This window comes from Protopterus annectens, chromosome 2.part0 (assembly GCF_019279795.1).
Source record: "Protopterus annectens isolate FY-2018-M chromosome 2.part0, PAN1.0, whole genome shotgun sequence".
Classification (NCBI taxonomy): Eukaryota; Metazoa; Chordata; order Ceratodontiformes; family Protopteridae; genus Protopterus; species Protopterus annectens.
The window spans coordinates 1303005502-1303029002 of NC_056728.1; the positions used below are offsets into that span (position 1 = coordinate 1303005502).

Below are 23501 nucleotides of genomic sequence, written 5' to 3' on the forward strand. Positions count from 1 at the left end.
ACACTGAGACCATTTTTTAAAAAAATCAGACACAGTGTAAAGTATAAGCAGAAGTATAAAAATATACTTAGATGTGGAAAGAAGAATACAGAAAAGAAATAAGATGACACATTTTATGCAATTATGAAAAAGAGATAGCACAAGGAAGTAATAAAATCAGGGAAACATAAAAAGTGATGTATGAAAAGAATAGAGAAAATGTAAAAATGATGTTACATTGCCAAAGATTTTTTTGGAAGGAAAAAAAGAGGAAATTTCCACTGTTTAGGAAAAAATAACATTGAGAGAAGGAAAGATGGCTGCTATCTTGGACAGCAAAGGTGACATAAAATACAAACAAGAAGATATTATGAAAGTGGTAGAGAATTTTTTAGTGAAAATTTATGAAAAAAGAGGAAATGGATGGGGAGGAAAACTAGAAAGTGAAAAATTATCTGAAAAAGTAAAGATTTTTTTAAAATGGTATAATGATAGAAGAATTAGGTGAAAGAAGGTGATAAAAGAAAGTAAGAATGAATTAGCACTAGGATTGGATGGTATAAGTTGTGAGTATAATAAGAAAATGAATAAAGATGAAAAAGAGTTTTTAATAGTAAATGAATGAATGAAGGGAGGTATATATATATATATATATATATATATATATATATATATATATAAAAATAATGGGAGGCGTGAAGACTGCAGAATTTACTGACCATAAAACAATATGGGTTTTAGTGGGTGATAATGAAGATGTTATAGAATAAGTAAATAAATAAAAAGGTTACTATACAAACTTTAATGAATTAAAATATGAAAACAAGAAGTTGGTATGCACATATGACCATAACAAAATATTATGTAGACTGGACTTATTGCTGGGTTGTATATCAAAGTAGTTATAAAAATATGTATTCAAACATTGAAAGAAAACACAGAAAAGAGAATAAGAAAAATATGCAGAAATTTTAAATGAGCTCAAAGTTTAGTTGAAATAAAAAGCTAAATGATTTAGAGAGAAAACTATATGAAAAAATAGGGGAAAATGTTATTAATGTTTTGATATTATATAAAGGAAACAAAAGAACAAATTTATCCATGGATAAAGAAACAGGTTAAAGTAAAAGAAGAAAAATGGATGCAGTTTATGATGCAAAATAAGTTATTATATGGCCAAGAAGAAATTATGAAGACAGTTGAGAATTTTATGAGATTTATAAAAAGGAAGATGTACTAAACAAAATACTGAAACTTTTGACAATAACAGAGGAGGTAAAATAAATAATTAAAAAAGAAATAAAAGAATTAAAAAAAGAAACAAGGGTAAAAGAATTACAGGAAATAATGAAAGAAAAATCTGCACCAGGTCCAAATTGACTAAGATATATATAATGTTATAAAGGTATGAGTAAAGGTGAAATAATAGTTATTTTGCGATATACTAAATGTATGGTTAAGAGAGGTGATAAAAGAATAATAAATCTGTGATGGGGTGATAAAATTCATATGGTAAAAATATGCCAGAACATTTTAAAAGGATTGAGCCAATAACCTTAGAAAACACATATTACAAAATAGTTATGAGAAGATTGCAAAAAAGAATGCAGAAGGTGCTGGACCAGGAATTAGATTATGGTGTTTTTGGTGTTAAAGGTAGAGAAGTAAAAGACATGTCAATAATGGTTAAAAAACATTGAACATGTGATACTAGAAGGAAACGAAGAAGCAAAAATAGCAACATGGGATGTTGCAAAAGCTTTTGATAGGATTAGTCATGAGGCAATGTGGAAAAATACTTGAAGGATATGGTGTAGTGAAATAACAGTGAAATTTACAAAGACATACTATGTGCATTCTGTGGTAAGGGTGGTGATAAATGGGTGGCTTGGTATAAAAAAGTAAAAATAGTAAGGTGAGTAAAGCAAGGTTGCCCTCTAAGCATGTGCCTGTTTTGGTAATGAATATTAAGTATAAAGCAAAGATAAATAAAAAATACAGCAGGGGTGTTGGACAGTGGGAATAAAGTGCCAGTATGCATGTCATATGCAGATGACTTGGTTACTGTAGCAAGAAATAAGGTATGGATAAATGAAGTAATAGTAAAACCTGAGATATTATTAAACAAAATAGTATTGCAATTAAACATAACTAAAAGTAAAGGATTTGGTGAGGCAAAAATAAATGGGATATATTTTAATAAAAAATAATAAACACGATGAGTATAATATTTGGTGAATATGAAAATGGAAAGAAAATTTGGAAGAAGGAAACTGACAGCAAGGTGGAAAAGAGTGGGTCTTCACCAATGCTTCAGTTTTCTCTCACTACCAAAAGACATGCAATATGAATTGATGATCCTTTAAATTGTCCATATGAGCACAAGCAGTATGTAACTGCATGTGTTATCTGCATTTTGGAATAGACTGGCATCCCATCCAGGATTGTTTCTCTGCCTTATACCCACTTTTTGTCTGGGTAAGCTCTGGCTCCTATGAAACACATTAATACTACACTTGTGCTAGATTCTGCTTCTACAGCATGACTATTCTGGTTATATTTTGTATCAGTAATGCAAATGTCATGTTAATTATTTGTTTAGATTTTGGGCCAAACGTGCCTACTTTTCAAGAGCCTTTATCTAGATTTTTGATCTCTGCAGGCTAAGAAGTATAAATCCACATTGCACGGTCACTCCACTGTGTAGGAAGTTGCAGTCCTTTTTTGCAATAGCTTTTGAAAGGAAGTGGCAAGCTGAGGGAAACAGAGGTCTGCTGTACATGCCAGTTTAAAACCAATTCAAAAGCACTAATACATTTTACAAAAAAACTGCAGCTTTCACTTATGGCTAGACACATATTGCTGAGTGTGTTATTCCACATCCAGCAAGGGAATGCATTTGGGTATTACAGGACCTAAAGAGTACCATGCTATCTCTAGTATCAAATTTCACTGATTTATTAAGATGTGGAGTCGGGTCAACAGCAATGTGAGAACTGTGGTGAAGGGATCAGCAGTCTGCCTGTTATAAAACATGGAGTACTCCAATATCAAACATGAAAGTGATTTCCATCCTGGCCTAGACTATTATTAAAATTCTGGAGGAATATTGATAGCTGTTTTGACAATAGCTAATAAACCTATTCACAGGAAAATCTGCTGGAGACCACAGCATTGACAGAACATGGGGCAGACTTGCTGATCATGTCAAGAGGAGTTCATATCTAAAAGCAGCACCAAAGCTTATTGGAGTCCTTTCTCTGTATCTAGTACAAGTGCTCTGAGCACCACCTTACCCATCACATACGTCCAGCATAGGCAGAATGTCTAAACAGAAATAACAGGGATTCTGAATGATGTCTAATTATCTGTTTAATACAGCTGAGGCTAGAAGATTCATCATAGGCTTATGGTGTGCATCCAGCACTTAATGACAAAAAATTATAAGGACACATAATTCTGCTTTAATTGAAAATATCCATTAATGATGCACCTTCTTCTACTGCCACAATATCATTTGCTTACAAATGCAACTATACCATTTGAAAATAGTGCATGAAAACTGGACACTCAGCATAGAAGAGCTCATTACCTGCAGTCAGGAGAGGGGCACCAGCGAGTGTCTGGATCAGACACCAGAAACCTCCGTAACAGATACTCCTCATACTTCTCCATCAGTGCTTTGTCTCCTAACAGCATCTGGATATCAGAAGGGTGGAACAGTTCTGGGCACTGTGGACAAGAAATGCAAACCCTACTCTCCATAATCTCAATCCTGAGGTACTGCTGCAAGCAATCCAAGCATGAACGATGAGAGCAGGAGGAAACCTCAGGAAACTGGCACCACGGCTGGTTGAGAAGGCACAGCGGGCATTCCATAGTGTCCAAGAGCTGCTCATTGCTGGATGACATTGTGGTTATTACTGCCCCAGCAGTAGGAGTCAGAGTCACTTTAAGCTCCTCCTGGCTTTTGTTGACTGTCCTCTCCACAGCAGCTAGGGTCTCACCCCTTGGTTTGGTGCTGGACTTCTGGCCAAAGAAACTCAGGAAGCTGAACTGTGGACGCTGCTTTGGCCTCTTCATGACAACAGACAAGAGAAACCACTGAGCTAGTGGTGCACGATGAAGAACAACTGTGTAACTATCCCATGAAATACAGCTATCTGCTTACATAACTGTCACTGTATAAGTAATGCGAAAAAGTAGTTATGGACTTGGCTTGTTCCTCCATTTCATCTCATCCAGATTGAAGCATCAGGCATCCACTGTTGATCATGAATGAGACTGACAAATAACAAGCTTATTCTAATGTAGCATTAGAAGCTCTTCTTCATGGACACAGTGTAGGACTCTTCAGATCATGTCACAACTCTGGAAATTAAAAGATGTCGTTACTTTTGGAGACAGTCTTCTTTGCATATCAGTAGACTAGTACTATGTATAAATCTCTAGTGATTGCTCATTGTCAAAAATTGTGAATATTTAGTGTTTCTTTCACATACTGTTCATTTATTTTTTTAAATTCTGATACAGTTTATCTAAATCAGCCATTGACTTTAAAGAAATGAATCAGGATAACGCAGCATATACAAGGAAACAGCAAATCAGTGACAAACACAACATGTAAACAAGGTATCTCATTCAACAAAGGAAATATTTTATACTGTAGACCAAAGTAATGCAACATTTTACTCAGGCTCCTGTGAAAAAAAAAACTGCCTTACTGATTTGGGATTTGTTATCCTGTCTGCCTTTAATAGTATTAAAATAATGATTGGACTTTCATTAATAATCTACACTTTGTTTGCACAGAGGGATAATGTATAGACGACACAACATGAATATTCACAGAACGTTATACTATCATTCAGATCAACAATTGCAATGTATCACTGGATGAAATTTACTTGCTTCTGGCTCATGAAAAAAAGCACTGGCATTTCAATTTCTTCTTCGTGTGCATCTTAAGGCCTTTATGAATATATGTACATGTGAACGTTTTGAGGAATTTATTACAGTATGTTGGGGCTAATTTGAAAAATGCTTTTTCAGCACTAGTCAAAGATTAAGGTGGTCTGATACATTTTACTTAATGGATTACAGTAGCAGTCATTTAGGACCCTTTATGCAAAATGTTAATTAGCATTCACAGTCAAACACTAATAAATACACTGACAGTGGAATTGCTATTTAGTCTTTCTTTACTTATGGTCTTCTTGCTATGTAAACAAAGACAACATTTTATTGCCAAGGGAATTAGAAAAGATTTGCAACATTAAACTATGATTGTGCAAATTAATTAATTGGAGTAGTTGCCCTAAGAGTACATTCAGGAAAAAAAAGTTTAATAAACACAGGAAGGAGGTGGAGATGTGGAGCTGCTATTTCATGCATCTTTATTCACAGTCTTGTTCTGCTTAAACAGTGCTCATAGCCAGGATAAATGGAGCCAAACCTTGTATATGTTGGTCATCTATTATAACAAATTCTGCCAGTATTTAAACGAGATTCCTCTTCCTACCATCAAGACTGGCCTTCTTTTCAAACCATTTAGCACTGAGCTGATCAAGCAGCATCATAACTGGTTGCCACTCACCTACCTATTGACATTCCTCCTTAGTATGTACAGCTCAAGGCCTTATTCATTGAGGCCTATTGAGAAACACCTACCTACTAATCACTATGCCACCTTGATGAGTCCAACTCTTTCCCTCATTATTTGGGCAAAATTCCTCTGATTGACCTTATCCTTCATGATCACATCATGCTTTATCGGGCAGCAGTGCTTGGTGGCAAGTCCTACCCAGACTTACACAGGTTCCAAAATGCAGGAAGTTGAGTAGTTATTATCAAATTAGTTGCCCAGGTCTTTTTCATTCCCTGGTAAGGGTAATACTATGTCTAGATGTGCTTAGATTGTGTGCATACATTCACTTAAATCTCAGATGGTTGCCATCACTTTCATCCCCAGTTTAGAAGCTGGCAGCCCACAGCTAATCATTTGATCTCAAGTAAGAACAGTCAGCACCAGGCTCAAGCTATTTCCTTCTCCAAAGGAAAAAGAAAGTCTCTACTGGTGCTTTAATCTTCTTTATCCTTGCCAGAACCAGTCTAGATATGGTGTAGAATCCAGACTGCTTCACCTCCAGAAGAGCACCATACCTCTCAGTCAGTGATATAACCATCTTACATATTTTATGCAAAACTTCATATTTTTTCACAAAACAGAAAGAATGACCTTCACTCACAAAATATTACAAATGTAATAATAAGAGGAATTGCTATAGACATGCCCTATATGGTGATGGCTGCAGCACACAGTAATCTGACAAAATGTACACCTCCATGTTTATCAATTTATCAACATGCTATGGCTGTTCATTTGCCACATCATACAGGAATATCAGTGCAGTGGCTTTCTTGTGATCTATATTTCTAAATTGGTCAGTCCTGCAATCAGATATTAAAATATCAAAATAAGAATTACAAATGAAAGGTCACTTGAAATCCATCTAGGTCACCCAATAGCTTTACCAGAAGGAAGTTCTTCCCCACCCTTTTCCCTTCCTAAATAAATATATGAGATTTTTCTGTTTTGACCATCCCTGATTTTGATCTTTCATAAATAATTGCATCCTTAGTGAAATAGCCTGAACTTTAGGAATACTATCATATAATAGAGCATGGAATGAAAAGTACTCCTCTTCTGAAAAGTATTGTGCTAATTATCCACACTCACACTAGCTCTTTAAGATGGTTCACCATCAAAATTGCTATGGTTCTGCACTTCAGGTGGGTACACCTTAATATAATGGGGTAGTGATTCATACAATTGGGTCTATATTGAAAGCTCGAAAGCCCTAATAACTGAATTCAAAAACACCGAGACATATTCCGTGAACTGGGAATACACCGAATGCCCTAAACCGCGAAATTCAAAAGCTCGAACCGTCACAGTTGTCCCACCCCACCGCCTGCTACATACTACCTACCCAAACAAACTAAATAAACACATACATACACTAACCAAACCCCTACTTCTAACCCTAAACCAAACCCTACTTCTAACCCTACACTAAATCTTGCATATACCACCATCTATGCACTTACCTTAACCCGCACCCTAACCCTAAGGTCCGTAACTATCGCACACTTACCTTACATAGCTATACCATGGAAGAGCCAACCATGACGATTCAACGTTTCAGATTTCGCGCTTCAGGAAGATCAATGTTTACGCAGTTCGATGAAGACGTGTAGGCGTTTACGTATTCGGGTAAGTGCGTCTTCGAGGATGTAATAGGGAACCATAAAATCTTTAGCTGAAGAGCATAATGGGGCTGTAACAAACAATGGCAACCCTTCAAAACCACTACAACAGAAGCAGTATGTTTTTCTGTGAATCAAGTCTGCCAATGAAGCAAAACAAAAATCTTTGATTTTCCCCAGGTGAGGAGGGAGCAAGTATGAAGCAACCATTTAATTTGCTTAACTAGTACCCAGGTAAGCCTTTTCAGGGACAACCTGGAAGCACTGCCTGTGTAAGTTACTTGTGCAAAGTCAGACAGCAGGCAAACAGAGGCTGTGGAAATCAAAGCCCGGGTTACAAGAAGTAGCTTGCTAATAGTTCACAGCCTCTGCATTAACTGACAAACATTTATCAGTTAGAAAATACAAGGAAACATAGAAAACAAGACAAAAAACAATACAAATTAAAGCAGAAGGGTGGAGCTTACCTGAAAGGAATGGCAGTGTAATTTGTCGATTCGCATTCCAGGATGCTTTTACTTTTACTAATACTACCTAAAATAATCATATGTACATAAAAATACCACTGTGTTTGACCTGTCATACTGTATTTCTTGGGGTTTGAAAAACTGACAAAAGATGATGGATTGAGTAGATTTATATGTGAGACGGTCTGGCTCAGATTGCTATGAGGGTGGCCTGTGTGACTCTGTGCAGATAATGGCTTATGATGATAAACGCAATAAGCTAATGTCCCTACTTGAATTAAGTATTGTATGACACTGCAGAACTACAAGCAATTGCAGAATGGCATACTTTAGATATCCAAATCATCAGGTAGAACATTTCTGAAGTGGATGCAACGGCAGTAGCAAATTTGTCTCAGCACCAGCATGCCTGGATGTTTTGACTAAACATCATTCATCTCTTTGGCAACTCTTTCATAAGACCAGTAACCCTGGGAATACAGAACTTAAGAGCAACATATCTCTCAACTGTCTAGATTGTCCCAGAACACCCAGATTTTTGCCTCATATTTTTGATCTGTTCCTCAAAAAAGTTTTGGTTTTCTGGCGCATCATTGAGGATTGAAGTCAGAAAATAATGGCGGACATTTGAGTTTCAGACTACATATGCTTCAGAAATTTCATGCTAATGCAAAACTTGTTATTCTATCAACTTTCTATGCTTTAAGAGCAATATTTAACAAATTACCCCATTTTGGGGCCTGTGCTCCACCATTACTTATGACTTTGTCCAGATTTCTTGCTGTAAGAGGTTGAGAGGTATGATAAGCAATCTAAGACTAGTTAGACTGAAAGAAGGCACAGAAAGTGGTAATGCAGTGGTGTTCCTACAATAATCTTTATGTAATGCAGTTCACATACCACATTCCATTATAATTAAACAGGCACACTTGTTCCTCAAACTGCCTCCTAAGCTGAAGATGCCTGCCAGATAGTTGATCCTTAAAGGTTTAAAATTATGCTGATAAAATACATGTCAGACTTAGTCCAACAGACAATTATTTCTGCTACTAAATCATGTTTGTTTATACCAAGACTACTCTGGTGAGGTAAGGATTCAAGATGTATATTTTGCCAAGTGAGATATTTATGCTGCAGAAATTCCCTTCTAACTGCATTCAAATTCCCAATCACTTTACAAATTAAACGGTTGCAATAGAAATATTTGTTCAACACACCAGATAGGGCTAGGTTCTTTCTGCAAGACAGATTGACTGTTAATGAGACAAATAATCCTAGCGCTGGCCAGCAGATCCAGAATATTTCCCCATAAAAGGAGGAACAGTCACACAACAGAGTAAACCTCTCTACAGCTCCTGGTAAATTTGCAGTGATTCAAGCACTGTATATGTTGTTTGCAGTGTAGCCTAACACACTGACTCGTACCCACACACAGCAGGTTAGTGATAGCCCTGACCAATGACAGAAAAAGAGGTGACTTGTCAAATAGTTACAGTGGAAGCTAACAAACGATCCAGCTTTTAGCAGAACTTTAGAGCTGGACATTACTTAGTTGTCCATAATGAGAACACCACTGAAAAACACAAATCTGCAGGGTAAACCGAAGCCCATGCTTCTGTTTTAAAGAGACCACTTATAAGGTGGATATTGAGCAAAGTGCAAAGCAACAGCAGCCCAAATGATAAATGGTTAAAACGTGAATGCTGACTTATTCGCTGCTCATTCTAGGACTCGGGGATATCTTGCGCCTGTTTTTTTTGGGGGGGTTTTCCCTGATGTAGTACTACAATATATTATTTGGTGCCCATTTGCACTTGGTGTATGGACATTTACCCACTTACTGCTGTAGCCTGCTTTTAGCATCTTTGCACTTCTATTATTAGTGTCAAATTGCATCTGTGCCTAGTGTTAGCTAGGTAGCCAAATAGTTACTGAATAATTAGTGACTAATTGTCTATGTTTTGAATTCTAAGTTTATTAGTATTGTGTGCTAATGTTTAGTAAAGTCATCTTTTCTTCCAATGCCATTAGTCTTTACTGAAAAAAACAAATACAATGCAGTGCACAGAATTTGGGAAGCTAAACAGCATCTTGTGTTTATGATACAGGAAACAAAAGTCACTAAGAAGCAGCTTAGATGTGCAAAACAGTTATATGCCAAGTATGTATTTAGCAGTTGTGCTACAACTTATACAAGTGTGGGGTTGACATTTTGCTTGGTAGTAATCAGAATAGAATGCATTAAACTCTTCACAGGATAAGTAAAGCAGGTGGATCACACTCAGAGCTAAATATAAGGCCATGCCCTTAGTCCTTGCAATAATTTATGGCCATACCTCTCAGCCTCTTGGCACAAGAAATCTGAACAAAGCCAAAAATAATGGGGAGATAAAAGCCCCAAAATATGGACAGATTTTAAATATTGCTCTTATACACTTAGAAAGTTGTTAGAATGAAAGGTTTGGTGTTACCATACATTCTTAAAGGATATCAAGCCTGAAACTCAAATGTCTGTCATTATTTAGTGAATTAAATGATTTACTATTAAAATCTCACCTCTCGAAAGGTTGAGTGTACGTATCACTGCAACCTTTCCACGAAAGTCAGCATGCCAAATACCAACATGCATGAACATAAAACAGAATGCTGAAATTTCCTACTGTTCCAGACCCAGGAACAAGACCTAACATGGGTCAGGAAGTGGGGCAAGTTTGGACAGTTGGTAATGCCAGTATTCAACATTCCAACTCTCAACATGCAGAATTCACACAGCTGGACTTAACCCTTGGAGCAATGAGTTTTTCATGATACACCAATTAAACACAAACACAATGGAGCTTCCAGTACTAAGAAACTAAGAACCATAATGAAATACACCAGTGCCACAAGCCACATGATTCAACTCTCAAGATTTCCGCAATTTAGTGAAATAAATAAAAAACTTTATTAGAGTTAAGCACTTCCACCAAAAAAATCAGGACTTCATCATAATGTGATTCTTGAGAGATAGGTCATGCAGCTTATGGCACTGGTGCCTATTACATAGTGAATTTAATCCTCACTGATTTGCCATAAAACACAATTTATATGAGGAACAGACTGAAAATATGAGGCCAAAATTTGGAGAGTTGAGAGGTATGTTTATGGCCCATATATTGATACTTCTATTTTCTTTGCAGAATTTTTCTCACAATTGCAAGCATTCAATAACGACAATGTATTGATTATTATAGGGGGTTATTCCAATGTCTCCATAAATTCAGCACTGGACAAAAGAGGATCACAGTACAGAACACTATGTAAGACTCTAAAGAACAGTTATACACTTTCTCTAGGATGGCAGGTTTGATAGGCCTATGAAGGATAATGCCCTAGCTACACTACCACCTACTAATGAAGGCAGCAGAAGTGACTTTTAGTATAGATGTGCTATTGCCTACATTAGGACTTCACTTTCTGCCATTACCTCGAAATACACCATCAAGTGTCAAGTGTCAATGAATACAGGAAGGAATGAGCAAGATCTACAGGTTTATTGTCAATACACCTAAAAAGGAGAGTATTACAATAGCAGGTAGACCATGTTCTACCCTTTATCAAGAAACCCAACTGGCTGTGACCTAAGGAGCTGAAGTGTTTGCTTATTCATAGGGTAGTGTATGAAGTACATTGACCACCCTTAACCTATTCAATGAAGTTGAAGCCCACCATTAATTATCTAAGACCCCCTGCTTCCTCACTATATGTTCTTGCCCTACCTTCATATGCATTACAAGGAAGCAATATAGTACTATCTAGATATGTTCCCCACTGCTGGAATGCCCTTCATCTTGAAATCAGAATCTCTTCAAAACATGAGATGGTTACATCTAGATTAAAAAGCCCACCTTTTCAGATAATTCACTAACAAATACTTCTAGCAACCTATGGACCCCAGTAGTGCTCTGTGGTCTGGACAGCTAAGTCAGTCTGCATAGCTTGGGTAGATATGTTGGCTGTGGTTTGGATAGGTAAGTCAGTCTGCATGGCTTGGGTAGATAAGTTGGCAGTTATTTGGATAGGTACATCAGTCTGCATGGCTTGGGTAGATAGGTTGGCTGTGGTTTAGATGGTCAAGTCAGTCTGCATGGCTTGGGTAGATATACTGGCTGTAGTTTGGACAGGTAAGTCAGTCTGCATAGCTTGGGTAGATATGTTGGCTGTGGTTTGGAAAGGTAAGTCAGTCTGCATAGCTTGGGTAGATAAGTTGGCTATGGTTTGGATAGGTAATAAATCTGCATGGCTTGGGTAGATAAGTTGGCTGTGATTTGGATAGGTAAGTCACTCTGCATGGCTTGGGTAGATAAGTTGGCTGTGGTTTGGATAGGTAAGTCAGTCTGTATAGCTTTGGTAGATATGTTGCTTTGGCAGTGACACTCCCAAACATGCTATAATTTCAGTATTGGAATGTGCTGATGTCTTAAAACCAGACATTAATATTCTTTGTTCTGCTGGTTATTACTGTTCTGCAATTACTGTGGCAGGTTGTGATTGAAGACTGTGTTCACATTCGACTTACATTAAACAAACAAATAAATAATGATTCTCTTTAGACAAGGTTGGCAAACCTTTTGTGGAGTACTGTGGCAAATATTGTGTGTCACTTAACCAGACACCACACTCTTGGGCTGAGTCTGAAAATAAACCATGGAGATCAGTGCTCTACCTCAGAAAATGAAAACAAACAAACAAATAAATAATTAATGATGCAGGGATTAAAAGTGTACACAATTTGTACCAGAAGCTACATACAGAGGCTAGAAAAGCGTAATAAATGAAGGCAGTGGAAGACAAGGCAAGGCCATGCAGAGCAAACTATTATCATCTGTAATCAGAATGTAAATTTCTGTCATAGCACCTGTTTTGGACTCCAAGCCTTAACAATTTTCCTACAGCAGAATTTCAAATTATCCCTGTCTTGTCATGATCTCATGCATTATCTGGGTATTAACCTGGTTAATATGCAGATTATATAATGTCAAAAAGAGTATGAAATTTTATAAACATTGAAGGCGTAGACTATTATGTTTCACTGTAAACCACTGCAAGGATGAAAAAGTACACATTTTAAACTGTATGTATGATTACTGCACTTAATGAGGTTATAGATTTTTCAGTTTTTCTATTAATATTTGATTGTTTATCTTTTTATTCAGTTATAGCAGCACAAATAGAAAGAATCACTATGACATCAGGTTGTGTGAAGTGTGATTTATTTTAACTTTTTTTTTCAGCATGTTCTAATAAACAGCTGTTTCTTACAGTGCATCGCGTTAAATAAAACTTGTCAGACATCTGAGATTCAAGAGTCAGTTTCCATGGAGTTTTGTTAATCAGTGACATTCACAACTTGACATTTTCTGTGGAAAAGAGTGAAAAAGCATGTATAATTATATCTGATAGAATCACAGCTCTGATTACATTTTGCCTGCTAACATTTTTTTCCAGTTTCTGTGCAAACTAGAGCTCATTTATTATTATTTTTAACCTAGTTTGAATCAGTTCTTAACTCACCTAGACCTCTTCCACTGCCTGAATGGTACTAGTTCACTGTAAAGGTGTGAAGCACACCTGTTGAGGGTCCTCAGCTGAGTAATTCTAATGTCTGCTTTCTTTTCAGCTGCACATTGTCTCACTCATCAAATTCTCTCTCTCTCTCTCTGCAGGTCGTCTGAAAATACAGCCTGAATAGCTGTAACTTCTAACTGGAATTGTTCTGTTATATGGCATTTTGTCCAACAGTCAGACTTTTTGCCAGAATAATGAACTTTCCTTCCGGCATATACCACATACCAAGCTAACAAAAGCATCAGTACTCTTAGTTGGAGTCTAATGCTTTTCAAACAGCACACTACTGTTTTTAATTTAGTTGCACACTCTTGTTCCAGACAATATTTCATGGTGGAAGCAGTGGGCAATTCTCATCTGTTGTGGTGAGTACAGGCATTTCCTCATACAGCTTTCCTACAGTATCTTTACATTCCAAAATGCAAATACCCTGCCTAATAAATGTGATTCCTTGCAAGCAGTACAGTAAAATTTCACAGGTGTTATTGCCCAGGATTCTTTAGGCCCCTGCCTACCTGAAATGAGAGATAAGACACCGTTCTGTTTCCTGATTGTGTAGAAGTCCTTCCTTCCTTCTTTTTCTCTTTTTTCTTTCCTTAAGTCATTCATTCACCAATACCTGTTTTGTTCTATTCCAGGATAGGAGGGGAGGAGAGACTGAAGCCTGTCTGGCAAGGAATGGGCCCAAGCAGAGAATTATCCCTAGACAGAACTGTGGTCCATCGCTTGACATGCACACAATCAGTCACACACTCCATGCATAGCTACAGGCAATTTACAGCACCAGTTCATCTAATGGCCTATCTTGGTGATGTGGAAGGAACACAAATGGAATCCATCATGATGGATATAACGACTGCGTAACAACATTTTAATCACAACACCTTTATTGTAATAAAAGAAAGAACAGCTGAGCGCTTTCGCGTGCAAACAAGTACGCTGATCATGGACAACTTTTAAATGAATGGTCAGAAAATGATGAGAGAATAGGCACATATGCTTGTAATAAGTGTAATATGTGCAAATTAATTACAGATTCACAAGTATTCATACATCCTGATATGAATTATGTTTTCAGTCCTCGGTTTTTTGCTTTGTGCAACAGCACTAACCTTATTTATTTGGCCACTTGCTTACATTGTACAGCGTTCTATGTTGGTTTAACAACGAGAAGACTTAAAGACAGAATATATAACCATTCATATGAAATCAGAAAGTCTAACCAACAGAATGCCCCAGCTAGACATATTAGATGAATGAGGGGCATGAATTTAGATTTAGAGTATTACAAATATTAAGACCTAAAGAGAGAGGGGGTAATAATATGAATTATTTAGAGATGGTAGAACTCCAATGGATTTTTAGGCTGCGAGCACATTTATCATCTGGCCTTAATCAATTTATATCTATTAAGCCTATATTGGAAGCACGCAGCAATAAATTATTTTATAATAAATATGTATGGTTTATTCATTTATTTATTTATTTATATATGTCTATATATATGTATGTATACACATGGATATTTAACATATTTGTTTGTTTTTATATATATTTTTATATATATTTTTATACACTTCTGTGTTCTATATATATAGTTAGTATATGTTTTTGTGTTATTTAATATATGTAAATTAAGTTTTTAGACAAAAGTATAATATTATTATATATCATGATAATAGATTGGAAGTCTAGTTATATACTTTTTTATTTAGTAATAATACAGGATGTTCATTTATTTAGGGTGTTTTATTACATATGGGCGTAGAGGTACTAGTCTGCAAAAAGAACGCCTATTAAGAAAATGCATTCAGAGTAGTTAATTGGATGATTGAATAATTGTTTTATTGGAATGTAAGAATTTTGGTATATAAGGTTGTTTTAAACAAAGTGTGTTAGATCTGAAGAAGCGTACTTGTTTGTACATGAAAGCACTCATCTGTTCTTTCTTTTATTACAATAAATGTGTTGTGATTAAAATTTTGTTAAGCAGTCGTTATATCCATCGTGGTGGATTCCATTCGTGTATTGTCACACAATTTGCTACCGGCTTTGGGTTGACGAATGGATCTTTGGATTTTTAGCGGTATCTGTTTTTGTTACCATTGATGTGGAAGGAAGCAAGACCACCCATTGAAAACCTATGTAGACACATGAAGGAAAAGCATAGCCTACACAGGAGGTACCCCAGTCAGGAACCGAACCAAAGAATTAGCATCTGTGAAGTAGCAATACTAGGAGTTGCACATGTGTGCCACCCTGTTTGTCCTTTAGCAATAAGAAAATCAAATACATGGTTTTCAAATGGCAAAAGCCTAAGCCAGCTGATGACATTTTCATGGACTTCCATACAGCCTATGAGTTCTCACTAAGTGGAATGACATACTGGGAAGGGTAAGCAAAACAAAACTTGAATCTAACTCATTTTCTAAAAAAAAAAAAAAAAAAAAAAACGTAGAGGTGATTTTATTAATTTTATTGAGAGCCATGGGTTATGCTGTATCATAGAATTGCAGGCTGACAAGTTTCCGGGTTTGAATGGAAAGGTTTCCGTCAAACCCATACTTAAGGCAAGGGCTCTCTTTAAGTGATTTTAATATTTGATTTTTGTTGAATTCCTATTGACTTATTTGAATTTACTCATGGACTATTTTTTATATATAATGTGATTGTTTTAAACTATTGTATGGTCTGATGAAGCACTATATGATGTGTGAAAATGCTCGCCTATTTCTACAATAAATTTACTGGCTTTTTATTTATGTATGCCTCTGACTATGTTTCTGTGCCTAGCTGTTTTATTTGATGTTTTCTAAATGTCACACCATTAGAAACACTATGGAGGAGAGTCAAACTCATGCATCTTACACAGATTCTGACACATTCTTAACATAGTGGCTAAGGTGTGCCTATTCAACAATGCCCTGTATGCTGTAGTCCTAATGACTCTTTGACCTGTATTCATAACCCAAACTATCCTCAGGCACAGACAGCATAAAAATGGTTGTAGTTCATCAGAAGACATCAGAATGGATCACAGTACCCCACACGTGCAGATGTGTAGAGTTGGTACCACCCTAAACTGGTGCATGCTTTTTAAGCAGTAGTAGTATTCTATGTTTCTAACTGAGGCAGCCACAGTGGTGCAGAGGTTAGCGTTGCCGCCTCATAGCAAGAGGTTCTCCAGTTCGATTCTCAGCTGGGTGTCTTCTATGTGGAGTTTGCATGTCCTCCCTGTGGTTGCGTGGGTTTCCTCTGGGTGCTCCAGTTTCCTCTCACATCCCAAAGACATTCAGTAGATGGATTGGACACTCTAAATTGGCCATAGGTGTGAGTGTGTGCATGTGTGTGCCTTCTGGGGAAGGTTGGGTGCCGGGCTGGCAACTCAACGCTGTAAAACTCCACTGCCAATCATGAGCAGACAGATGATCCACTGTGGCGACCCCTAACCAGGAAAAGCCAGAAGAAGAAGTATTCTATGTTTCTAACTAAAAGATAGTCATCAGTCCCATGACAAATATTAGCCCTTATTTTGGTACCAACATGCTCCAGCTTCCCTGCCAGTTTTGCTTTCGAAGAATAATTTCCAATTGCCAAAGTAGAACACTTTTCTTAAATTGCTATCTCTTCTGTTTCTGAACTCATCCTAATTTTCAGGGATGCCCCTGATTTTGGGTCAAACGTTTTTGCACTCTCCCTATCAATCCTTCCTAAAACTGGTAATTTAGGGAAGAAAGCAATAGATTGCACATGATAAATAATTATAATAATCAGAGTTATAGACTTCTTTGACTTCAGCAAATGCCCATTAATTCACATTATCTTATTCTGTTAGCTTCTTGTATTAATATTACTAACATTTTGATCATTTCTGGATTTGTCCCTGATTCTGCAGATTGGAGGTTGACAGCTATGCCCCTCAATGACATCATAGTAAGGAACAGAATGGGTTATATCTGCAGGCATTAATGGGTACACCTTCACACTTGTATGGTATGTGTCTATTAAAGACTATGACACCGTTCCTAACCTTGGTACTATAGCACCATCCACATTGTTCCTTGACAAAACAAAAGCTTTTCTTTTTGTAGCTATTTATGCAGTACAGCTGCCTCACAGCAAGAAGTTCTCCGGTTCCATCCTCGGCTGGGATGCCTTCTTTGTGGAGTCTGCCTATCCTCCCTGTGGTTGGGTGGGTTTCCTCCAGGTGCTCTGGTTTCCTCCTACATCCCAAAGACATGCTGTAGGTGGATTGGATACTCTAAATTGGCACTAGGCATGAGTGCGTGCATGTGTGTGCCTTCCGTGGAAGGTTGGGCACCGGGCTGGCAACACGACACTGCCAGGAGCACTGCCTAAATAAACAACTCACTCAAAGTCATACTAGCCAAATGGAGGTTGAAGAAATTAAACGGTATACCACTGACTGCAGGAAGCAGCTCAGGCCCTACATTTTCTGTGCTAACTGCTAGGCTTACGAGGTACATCATTCACTTTACTTCAGAAAAATGTTTCTTACTGTGTAGTGCCCTTGGATTAGGTAATGTTTCCTGTATATGATTCAGGAAGAAGATACTCTTGCCTACCCCTGTTTTTTCAAATGGCAGTCCTGATTTGCACACTTGTGTCTTAACAGAACATGACACGTCTTTTTTTTTATCTGGGTCAACTTATTATAGTCAAATAACCCAAATGTTGACTATCACAGCATTGATTAGAAAACATCAACTTTGTAGATGTCAGCACGCTGTCAAGAGATATATACAGTGGATATAAAAACTGTACACACCCCTGTTAAAATATCAGGTTTTTGTGATATAAAAAAATGAGACCACAATAAAGCATTTCAAAAATGTTCCCACCTTTGATGTGACTTACAACGTGTACAATTCAATTGAAAAACAAACAAATATGTTAAGGGAAAAAATATAAAAAAAATAAAAAAATACAATAAGCTGGTTGCATAAGTGTGCACACCCTTAAACTAACACTTTGTTGAAGCACCTTTTGATTTAATTACAGCATTCAGTCTTCTTGGGTAGGAGTCTTTCAGCATGGCACATCTTGACTTGGCAATATTTGCCCAATCTTCCTTGCAAAAGCGCTCCATATCTGTCAGATTGCAAGGGCAAGTCTTGTGCACAGCCCTCTTCAGTTCACCCCACAGATTTTCTATTGGATTTATGTCTGGGCTCTGGCTGGGCCACTCCAAAATTTTAATTTTATTCTGGTGAAGCCATTCTTTTGTTGACTTGGATGTATGCTTGGGGTCATTATCGTGTTGAAAGGTGAAATTCCTCTTCATCTTCAACTTTATAGCAGATTCCTGAAGGTTTTGAGTCAAAAGTGACTGGTATTTGGAACTGTTCATAATTCCCCAAAATTGTATCCACTTTGACTAAAGCCCCAGTTCCAGCTGAAGGAAAGGAACGCCAAAGCATGATACTGCCACCACCATACTTCACCGTGAGGGTGATGTTCTTTTGGTGATGTGAAGTGTTGTTTTTGCACCAAACCTACCTTTTGGAATTGTGGCCAAATACTTCAGCCTTGGTCTCTTCAGACCATAACACATTTCCCAAATGCTTTTGGGAGACCTGATGTATTGTTTTGCAAATTTTAACCAGGCCCGGATGTTTTTCTCTGTAAGAAAAGGCTTCCATCTTGCAACCCTACCGCATAGGCCAATCATATGGAGAATATGGGAGATTGTTATCACATGTAGTACACAACCAATACTTGCCAGAAATTCCTGCAGCTCCTTTGCAAAGTCACTGTTGTCCCATATTTTCTCCACTTTTTGATGACTGTCTTCACTGTGTTCCATGGTATATCCAACGCTGTGGAAATTTTTTTGTACCCTTCTCCTGACTGATACCTTTCAACAATGAGATCCCTTTGATGCTTTGTAAGCTCTTTATGAACCGTGGCTTTTGCTGTAGCAGACAACTGAGTAAATGTCAGGAAAATCCTACTAGGGCATCTGAAGTTTATTTGAGGTTAATCCGAGTCTCTTTAATTGATGGCAGGTGTGTACCCAAGAAGATTGAATGTTGTAATTAAAGCAAAAGGTGATTCAACAATGTATTAGTTTAAGTGTGCGCACATTTCTGCAATGAGCTTATTGTATGTTTTTTCATTTTTATATTTTTTCTCCTAACGTATTTGTTTTTCAATTGAATTGTACAGGTTCTAGGTCACATTAAAGGTGGGAAAGGTTTTGTAATGATTTATTGTGGTCTCATTTTTTTATATCACAAACACCTGGCATTTTAACAGGGGTATGTACACTTTTTATATCAACTGTAAATATATATAGGTTCATAGGTTCATACTAGACTATCTGCCCTAGCATTTATAAGCCTAGCCAGAGTGTGTTTGGCTTTCGCCACCCATTTTAAATGAATTTTGCTATGCCCTTTTTAGAGGTTAGTATACTGTGCCTCTGTCTAACAGTGACACAGAAGTGATACCTGGGGAAAACCTACTATCTCACATCCACTCATCAAGATTCCTCTTGAAGAGAGTCAATGAGGGACTCTGCCTAACCTGGACTGGGATTTTATTCCAGAGTGAAAGGAACCTCTGGGTTATGAATCTGTCCCTCCAGCATGTCCTATTTATTTCAGTGCTGAGGTTCAAGTCTCTTGGAGCGTAGCTCAATGGGATTTGGATTTTCTGAGGTGCAGCATGTCTATTAATTCCGGGTTGGACATGGCTTTATACATCAGGCACAGATCACCTCTGAGCAGGCGGTATGCCACTGAGTAGAGCTGGAGTTTCTTTAACCGGGCAGCATATGGCATCTGTTTGAGCCCTTTGATCCTCTTGGTGAGGTACATTTGGGGTCTTTCCAGTTGCTGCAGGTGTCTGGTAAGGTACATCCCAAAAGGGGCATTGTATTCAATTATGGGCCTGATGAGGGATGAGTAAAGAGGCATGATGACCTCCCCGATCTAGATGTGAATCCCTTCATGATTAGGTGGGCTATATAAAATGTTTTTCTAACCACTTTGGCCACGTGGTTGTCAAATGAGAGATTGCTATCAACTTGGGTCCCCAGGTCCCTAATTACTTCTTCCGTACTTAATGGATTACCACCTATGTGGTAATTTGTGGACACTTTGTTTTTGCCAAAGGGGATGACTATATACTTTTTGGCATTTAGCTTGGGGCCATGGCTCTGGCAACAGTTGTCTGTTTCTATGAGGCCCTTTTGTAGGATGCTTGTGTCGGCTGGAGAGTCGATTATGGCACCCAGTTTGCAGTCATCTGAGAACTTGGTCAACCACAGTCCTTCCATGTTATCTTGTACCTCCGAGAAATATATACCGAACAACAGAGGTCCCAGGACTGAGCCTTGTGGGATGCCACTTGTAACTGGTTTGGAGTCTGACATGGCTCCAGCAATTCTAACCATGTGGGTTCTGTCCTTGAGACAGTTTGCAACCCATCTAGTGACATAGGGGTTTATATTTAAGCTGGTGAGCTTATCTATAATGCCCGAGTGGTGTATTGTATCAAAGGCTTTTGCAAGGTCCAGGTAGGCTGTGTGGACTACCTTCCCCTCGCCAATGGCCTTGGTGACTGTTTCAAAGAAATCAACCAGGTTTAAGAGGCAGGATCTGCCCTTAACAAAGCCGAACTGGGTAGGATCCAGTGTCTGTAGGTCCCCAATATCTTTATTTATGAGGTCCATGATGATCCTTTCCATAGCTTTGCAGACCAAGCTAGTCAGGCTTATGGGGCGATAGTTTCCAGGATCCATTGAGGCACCACCTTTGTGGAGAGGGACCACTGTTGCTGTACGCCACTCTTTGGGTACATATCCTGTAGTAAGGCTGAGATTGAACAGTAGTTTTATGTTTGGGTTTAGTTCTTCTTGGAGTTCATGTAGGACGCAGACCAGGACACCGTCTGGTCCCATTGATGCTGTGTTTTTTGCTTTGGAGCGGGTGGATCTTACCTGAGCATCTGAGATGTCAGGGGGGCAGCACTCTGCTGGGATAGATATTTGCCCTTTTGGTGGGGAAGGGGGGGGGGTTTGTGCTGAACCTGTCAGCTAGGATGTTGGCAATGTCTGTGGGTTCGGTGTATTTTTTGTCATTTTGGACTAATTCTGAACATATCTGGGAATTCCCACCCAGGTTCTTAACATAACTAAAGAAAGCCTTGTGATTATCCTTAGTGTCCTGTGCAATCTTTCTCTTGAAGCTGGCCTGAGACGATTTTATGAGTGCCCGTAGTTTTTTGCTAATACTGATCAGAGATGCCTTCCCTTTTTGGGATTTTGCTCTGTCATGTAGTAGCTTCCTCCTTCTATTATACAGTTTGTTTATGGCTGGGGTCCACCAGACAGGACGCCTAACTTTGGAGGATTGGGTCTTGGTTTTATTTGGGATTGCATGATCCATGCATTCCTGAAGGTGTTCATAGAATGCATTTATAAAGGATTCTGCGGTCTGGGCTGTATTTTCAACAGGCCCGGGGCTTTGAAGGATTCCACCTTAGTTTTGAGGAGTGTGAAATTTGCTTTAGAGAAGTTTTTCACTGTGGTTTTCTGGGCAGGGGCTGGGGTCAGGATGTGAATATCTAGTGAGATTAGTTTATGGTCTGATCTTACCAGTGAGGGATACACTTCTGGTCTGGAGCATAGAGTCCCCATGTTGATGATGATCAGGTCCAGTATGTTTTCCCCTCTTGTGGGAGTGGCAACAAGTTGTTCCATAGTATTTGAGTTTATAAATTCTAGGAACCTTCGGGCTAGGGTGTTGGAGCTAGAGTAATGCTCCCAGTCTATGTTAGGGTAGTTGAAGTCACCCAATATAATGGTGTTTGGAGAGACCTTCATATTTTCCAGTGTTCTCAGAAAGGCCGAGTGGGGTTCCTGGGTTTGGGAGTGTGGTCTGTAGCAGGCTATAAACTGGAAGGCAGTTTTACCCACTGTTAGTTGCACATGGATAGTCTCTGATGCTTCGTGCTGTGCCACTAACCTTGAGGTGTGGGTATCTTTGACGACTATTGATACTCCCCCTCCTTTTGTGGTTCGGTCCAAGTTTTGGGGCCGAAAAACATGGTATGAGGTATAACCTGGTAGTGCTGAGGTGCTCTCGGGAGCCTTGAACCTGGTTTCTGTTACTGCACAGATATCGATGTTCTCCATGCTAAGGAGAGTTTCAAGTGCATGCATCTTGCGGTTTAGACTTCTGGCGTTGAGTAGCATTATTCTTAGTTTCTTATCCCTTGTGATACCTATGGACGTGGGTTTGTCTTTTGAGCCTTGCCTAAAAAATGCACTATGGGGGTGGCAAGAGCCTTTGCCAATATCCAAAAGCCCAGGGATGGCAGGTGCAAGCCGTCCCTAGCGAAGCATCGTGGCTTGTCGAACATGTCATCCCAGGCAGACAGGCATTGGATCCCCTTTGAATGACACCAATACTTAAGCCAATTGTTGAAATTGATCATCTTGTCTTCATATTGTGGCATCATTCTTGGTGAGGGTAAGATGCTACTCAAGGTCAGGGTCATACCGGCCTGGACTACATGCTCAGAGAGCTCCTCTATGTCTCTTTTCATGTAGTCCAGGGAGGTACATCTCAGGTCATTTACACCAGCATGGACAATGACTGAGTCATATTTGTACTTGCCTTGGAGTGACCTGAGTGCTTGTGTTATGTGGCGGATCCTAGCGCCCGACAGGCAGCTCACCATGACCTTCTCCTTGTTCAGCCTGGTGAGCGGGACGCCAGTGTGCCTGATGATAGAGTCACCTATTACAAGTGTATCAGGTGTGTTGTTTAGCCTTAAGGGCTGTGACTGTTGCACACTGGCTTTGTGAGCTATGTGTTGCACGTGTTTTGTTTTGGGGTAGTGGTTGCTTGGGTGTCTGCTTTGGAGGTCTCTGCTGCTTAGGCAGATTTTTATTTAGAGCCTCCGAGTATGTTTTGTGTTTTTATGTGTTTGGTTTGTTGTCATGGTAGGTCTATGTGAGACTGGAATTGTACTGAGTGTGGTTTCCTTCTCCTCCTGACTGGTTATGCCAGTACTGAGTTGAGAGAGCTTAGCCTCCAGTTTGGCTATATGGTTGCATCTCTCACATGTGTTGGAATTCGTTGGGAGGAGGAGAGGATTGTCTGTGTACATGAGGCAGTTGTAACATTGCCTCAAGATTCCTAGATT

At 38.5% G+C, this 23501-nt stretch overlaps 1 protein-coding gene across 5 annotated transcripts in view; it reads right to left on the bottom strand.

Annotated features, from left to right (window-relative positions):
* Nucleotides 1–23501, bottom strand: part of LOC122793456 (E3 ubiquitin-protein ligase RNF19A-like) — an 862167-nt gene that overhangs the window by 371035 nt on the left and 467631 nt on the right. For all 5 annotated transcript variants that reach the window (XM_044061482.1, XM_044061481.1, XM_044061484.1 and 2 more), the window contains one exon: nt 3572–4350. In XM_044061482.1, the coding sequence (XP_043917417.1) occupies nt 3572–4062 (491 nt within the window). In that variant the 5' untranslated portion in view covers nt 4063–4350. The remainder of the gene's footprint in view (nt 1–3571; nt 4351–23501) is intronic.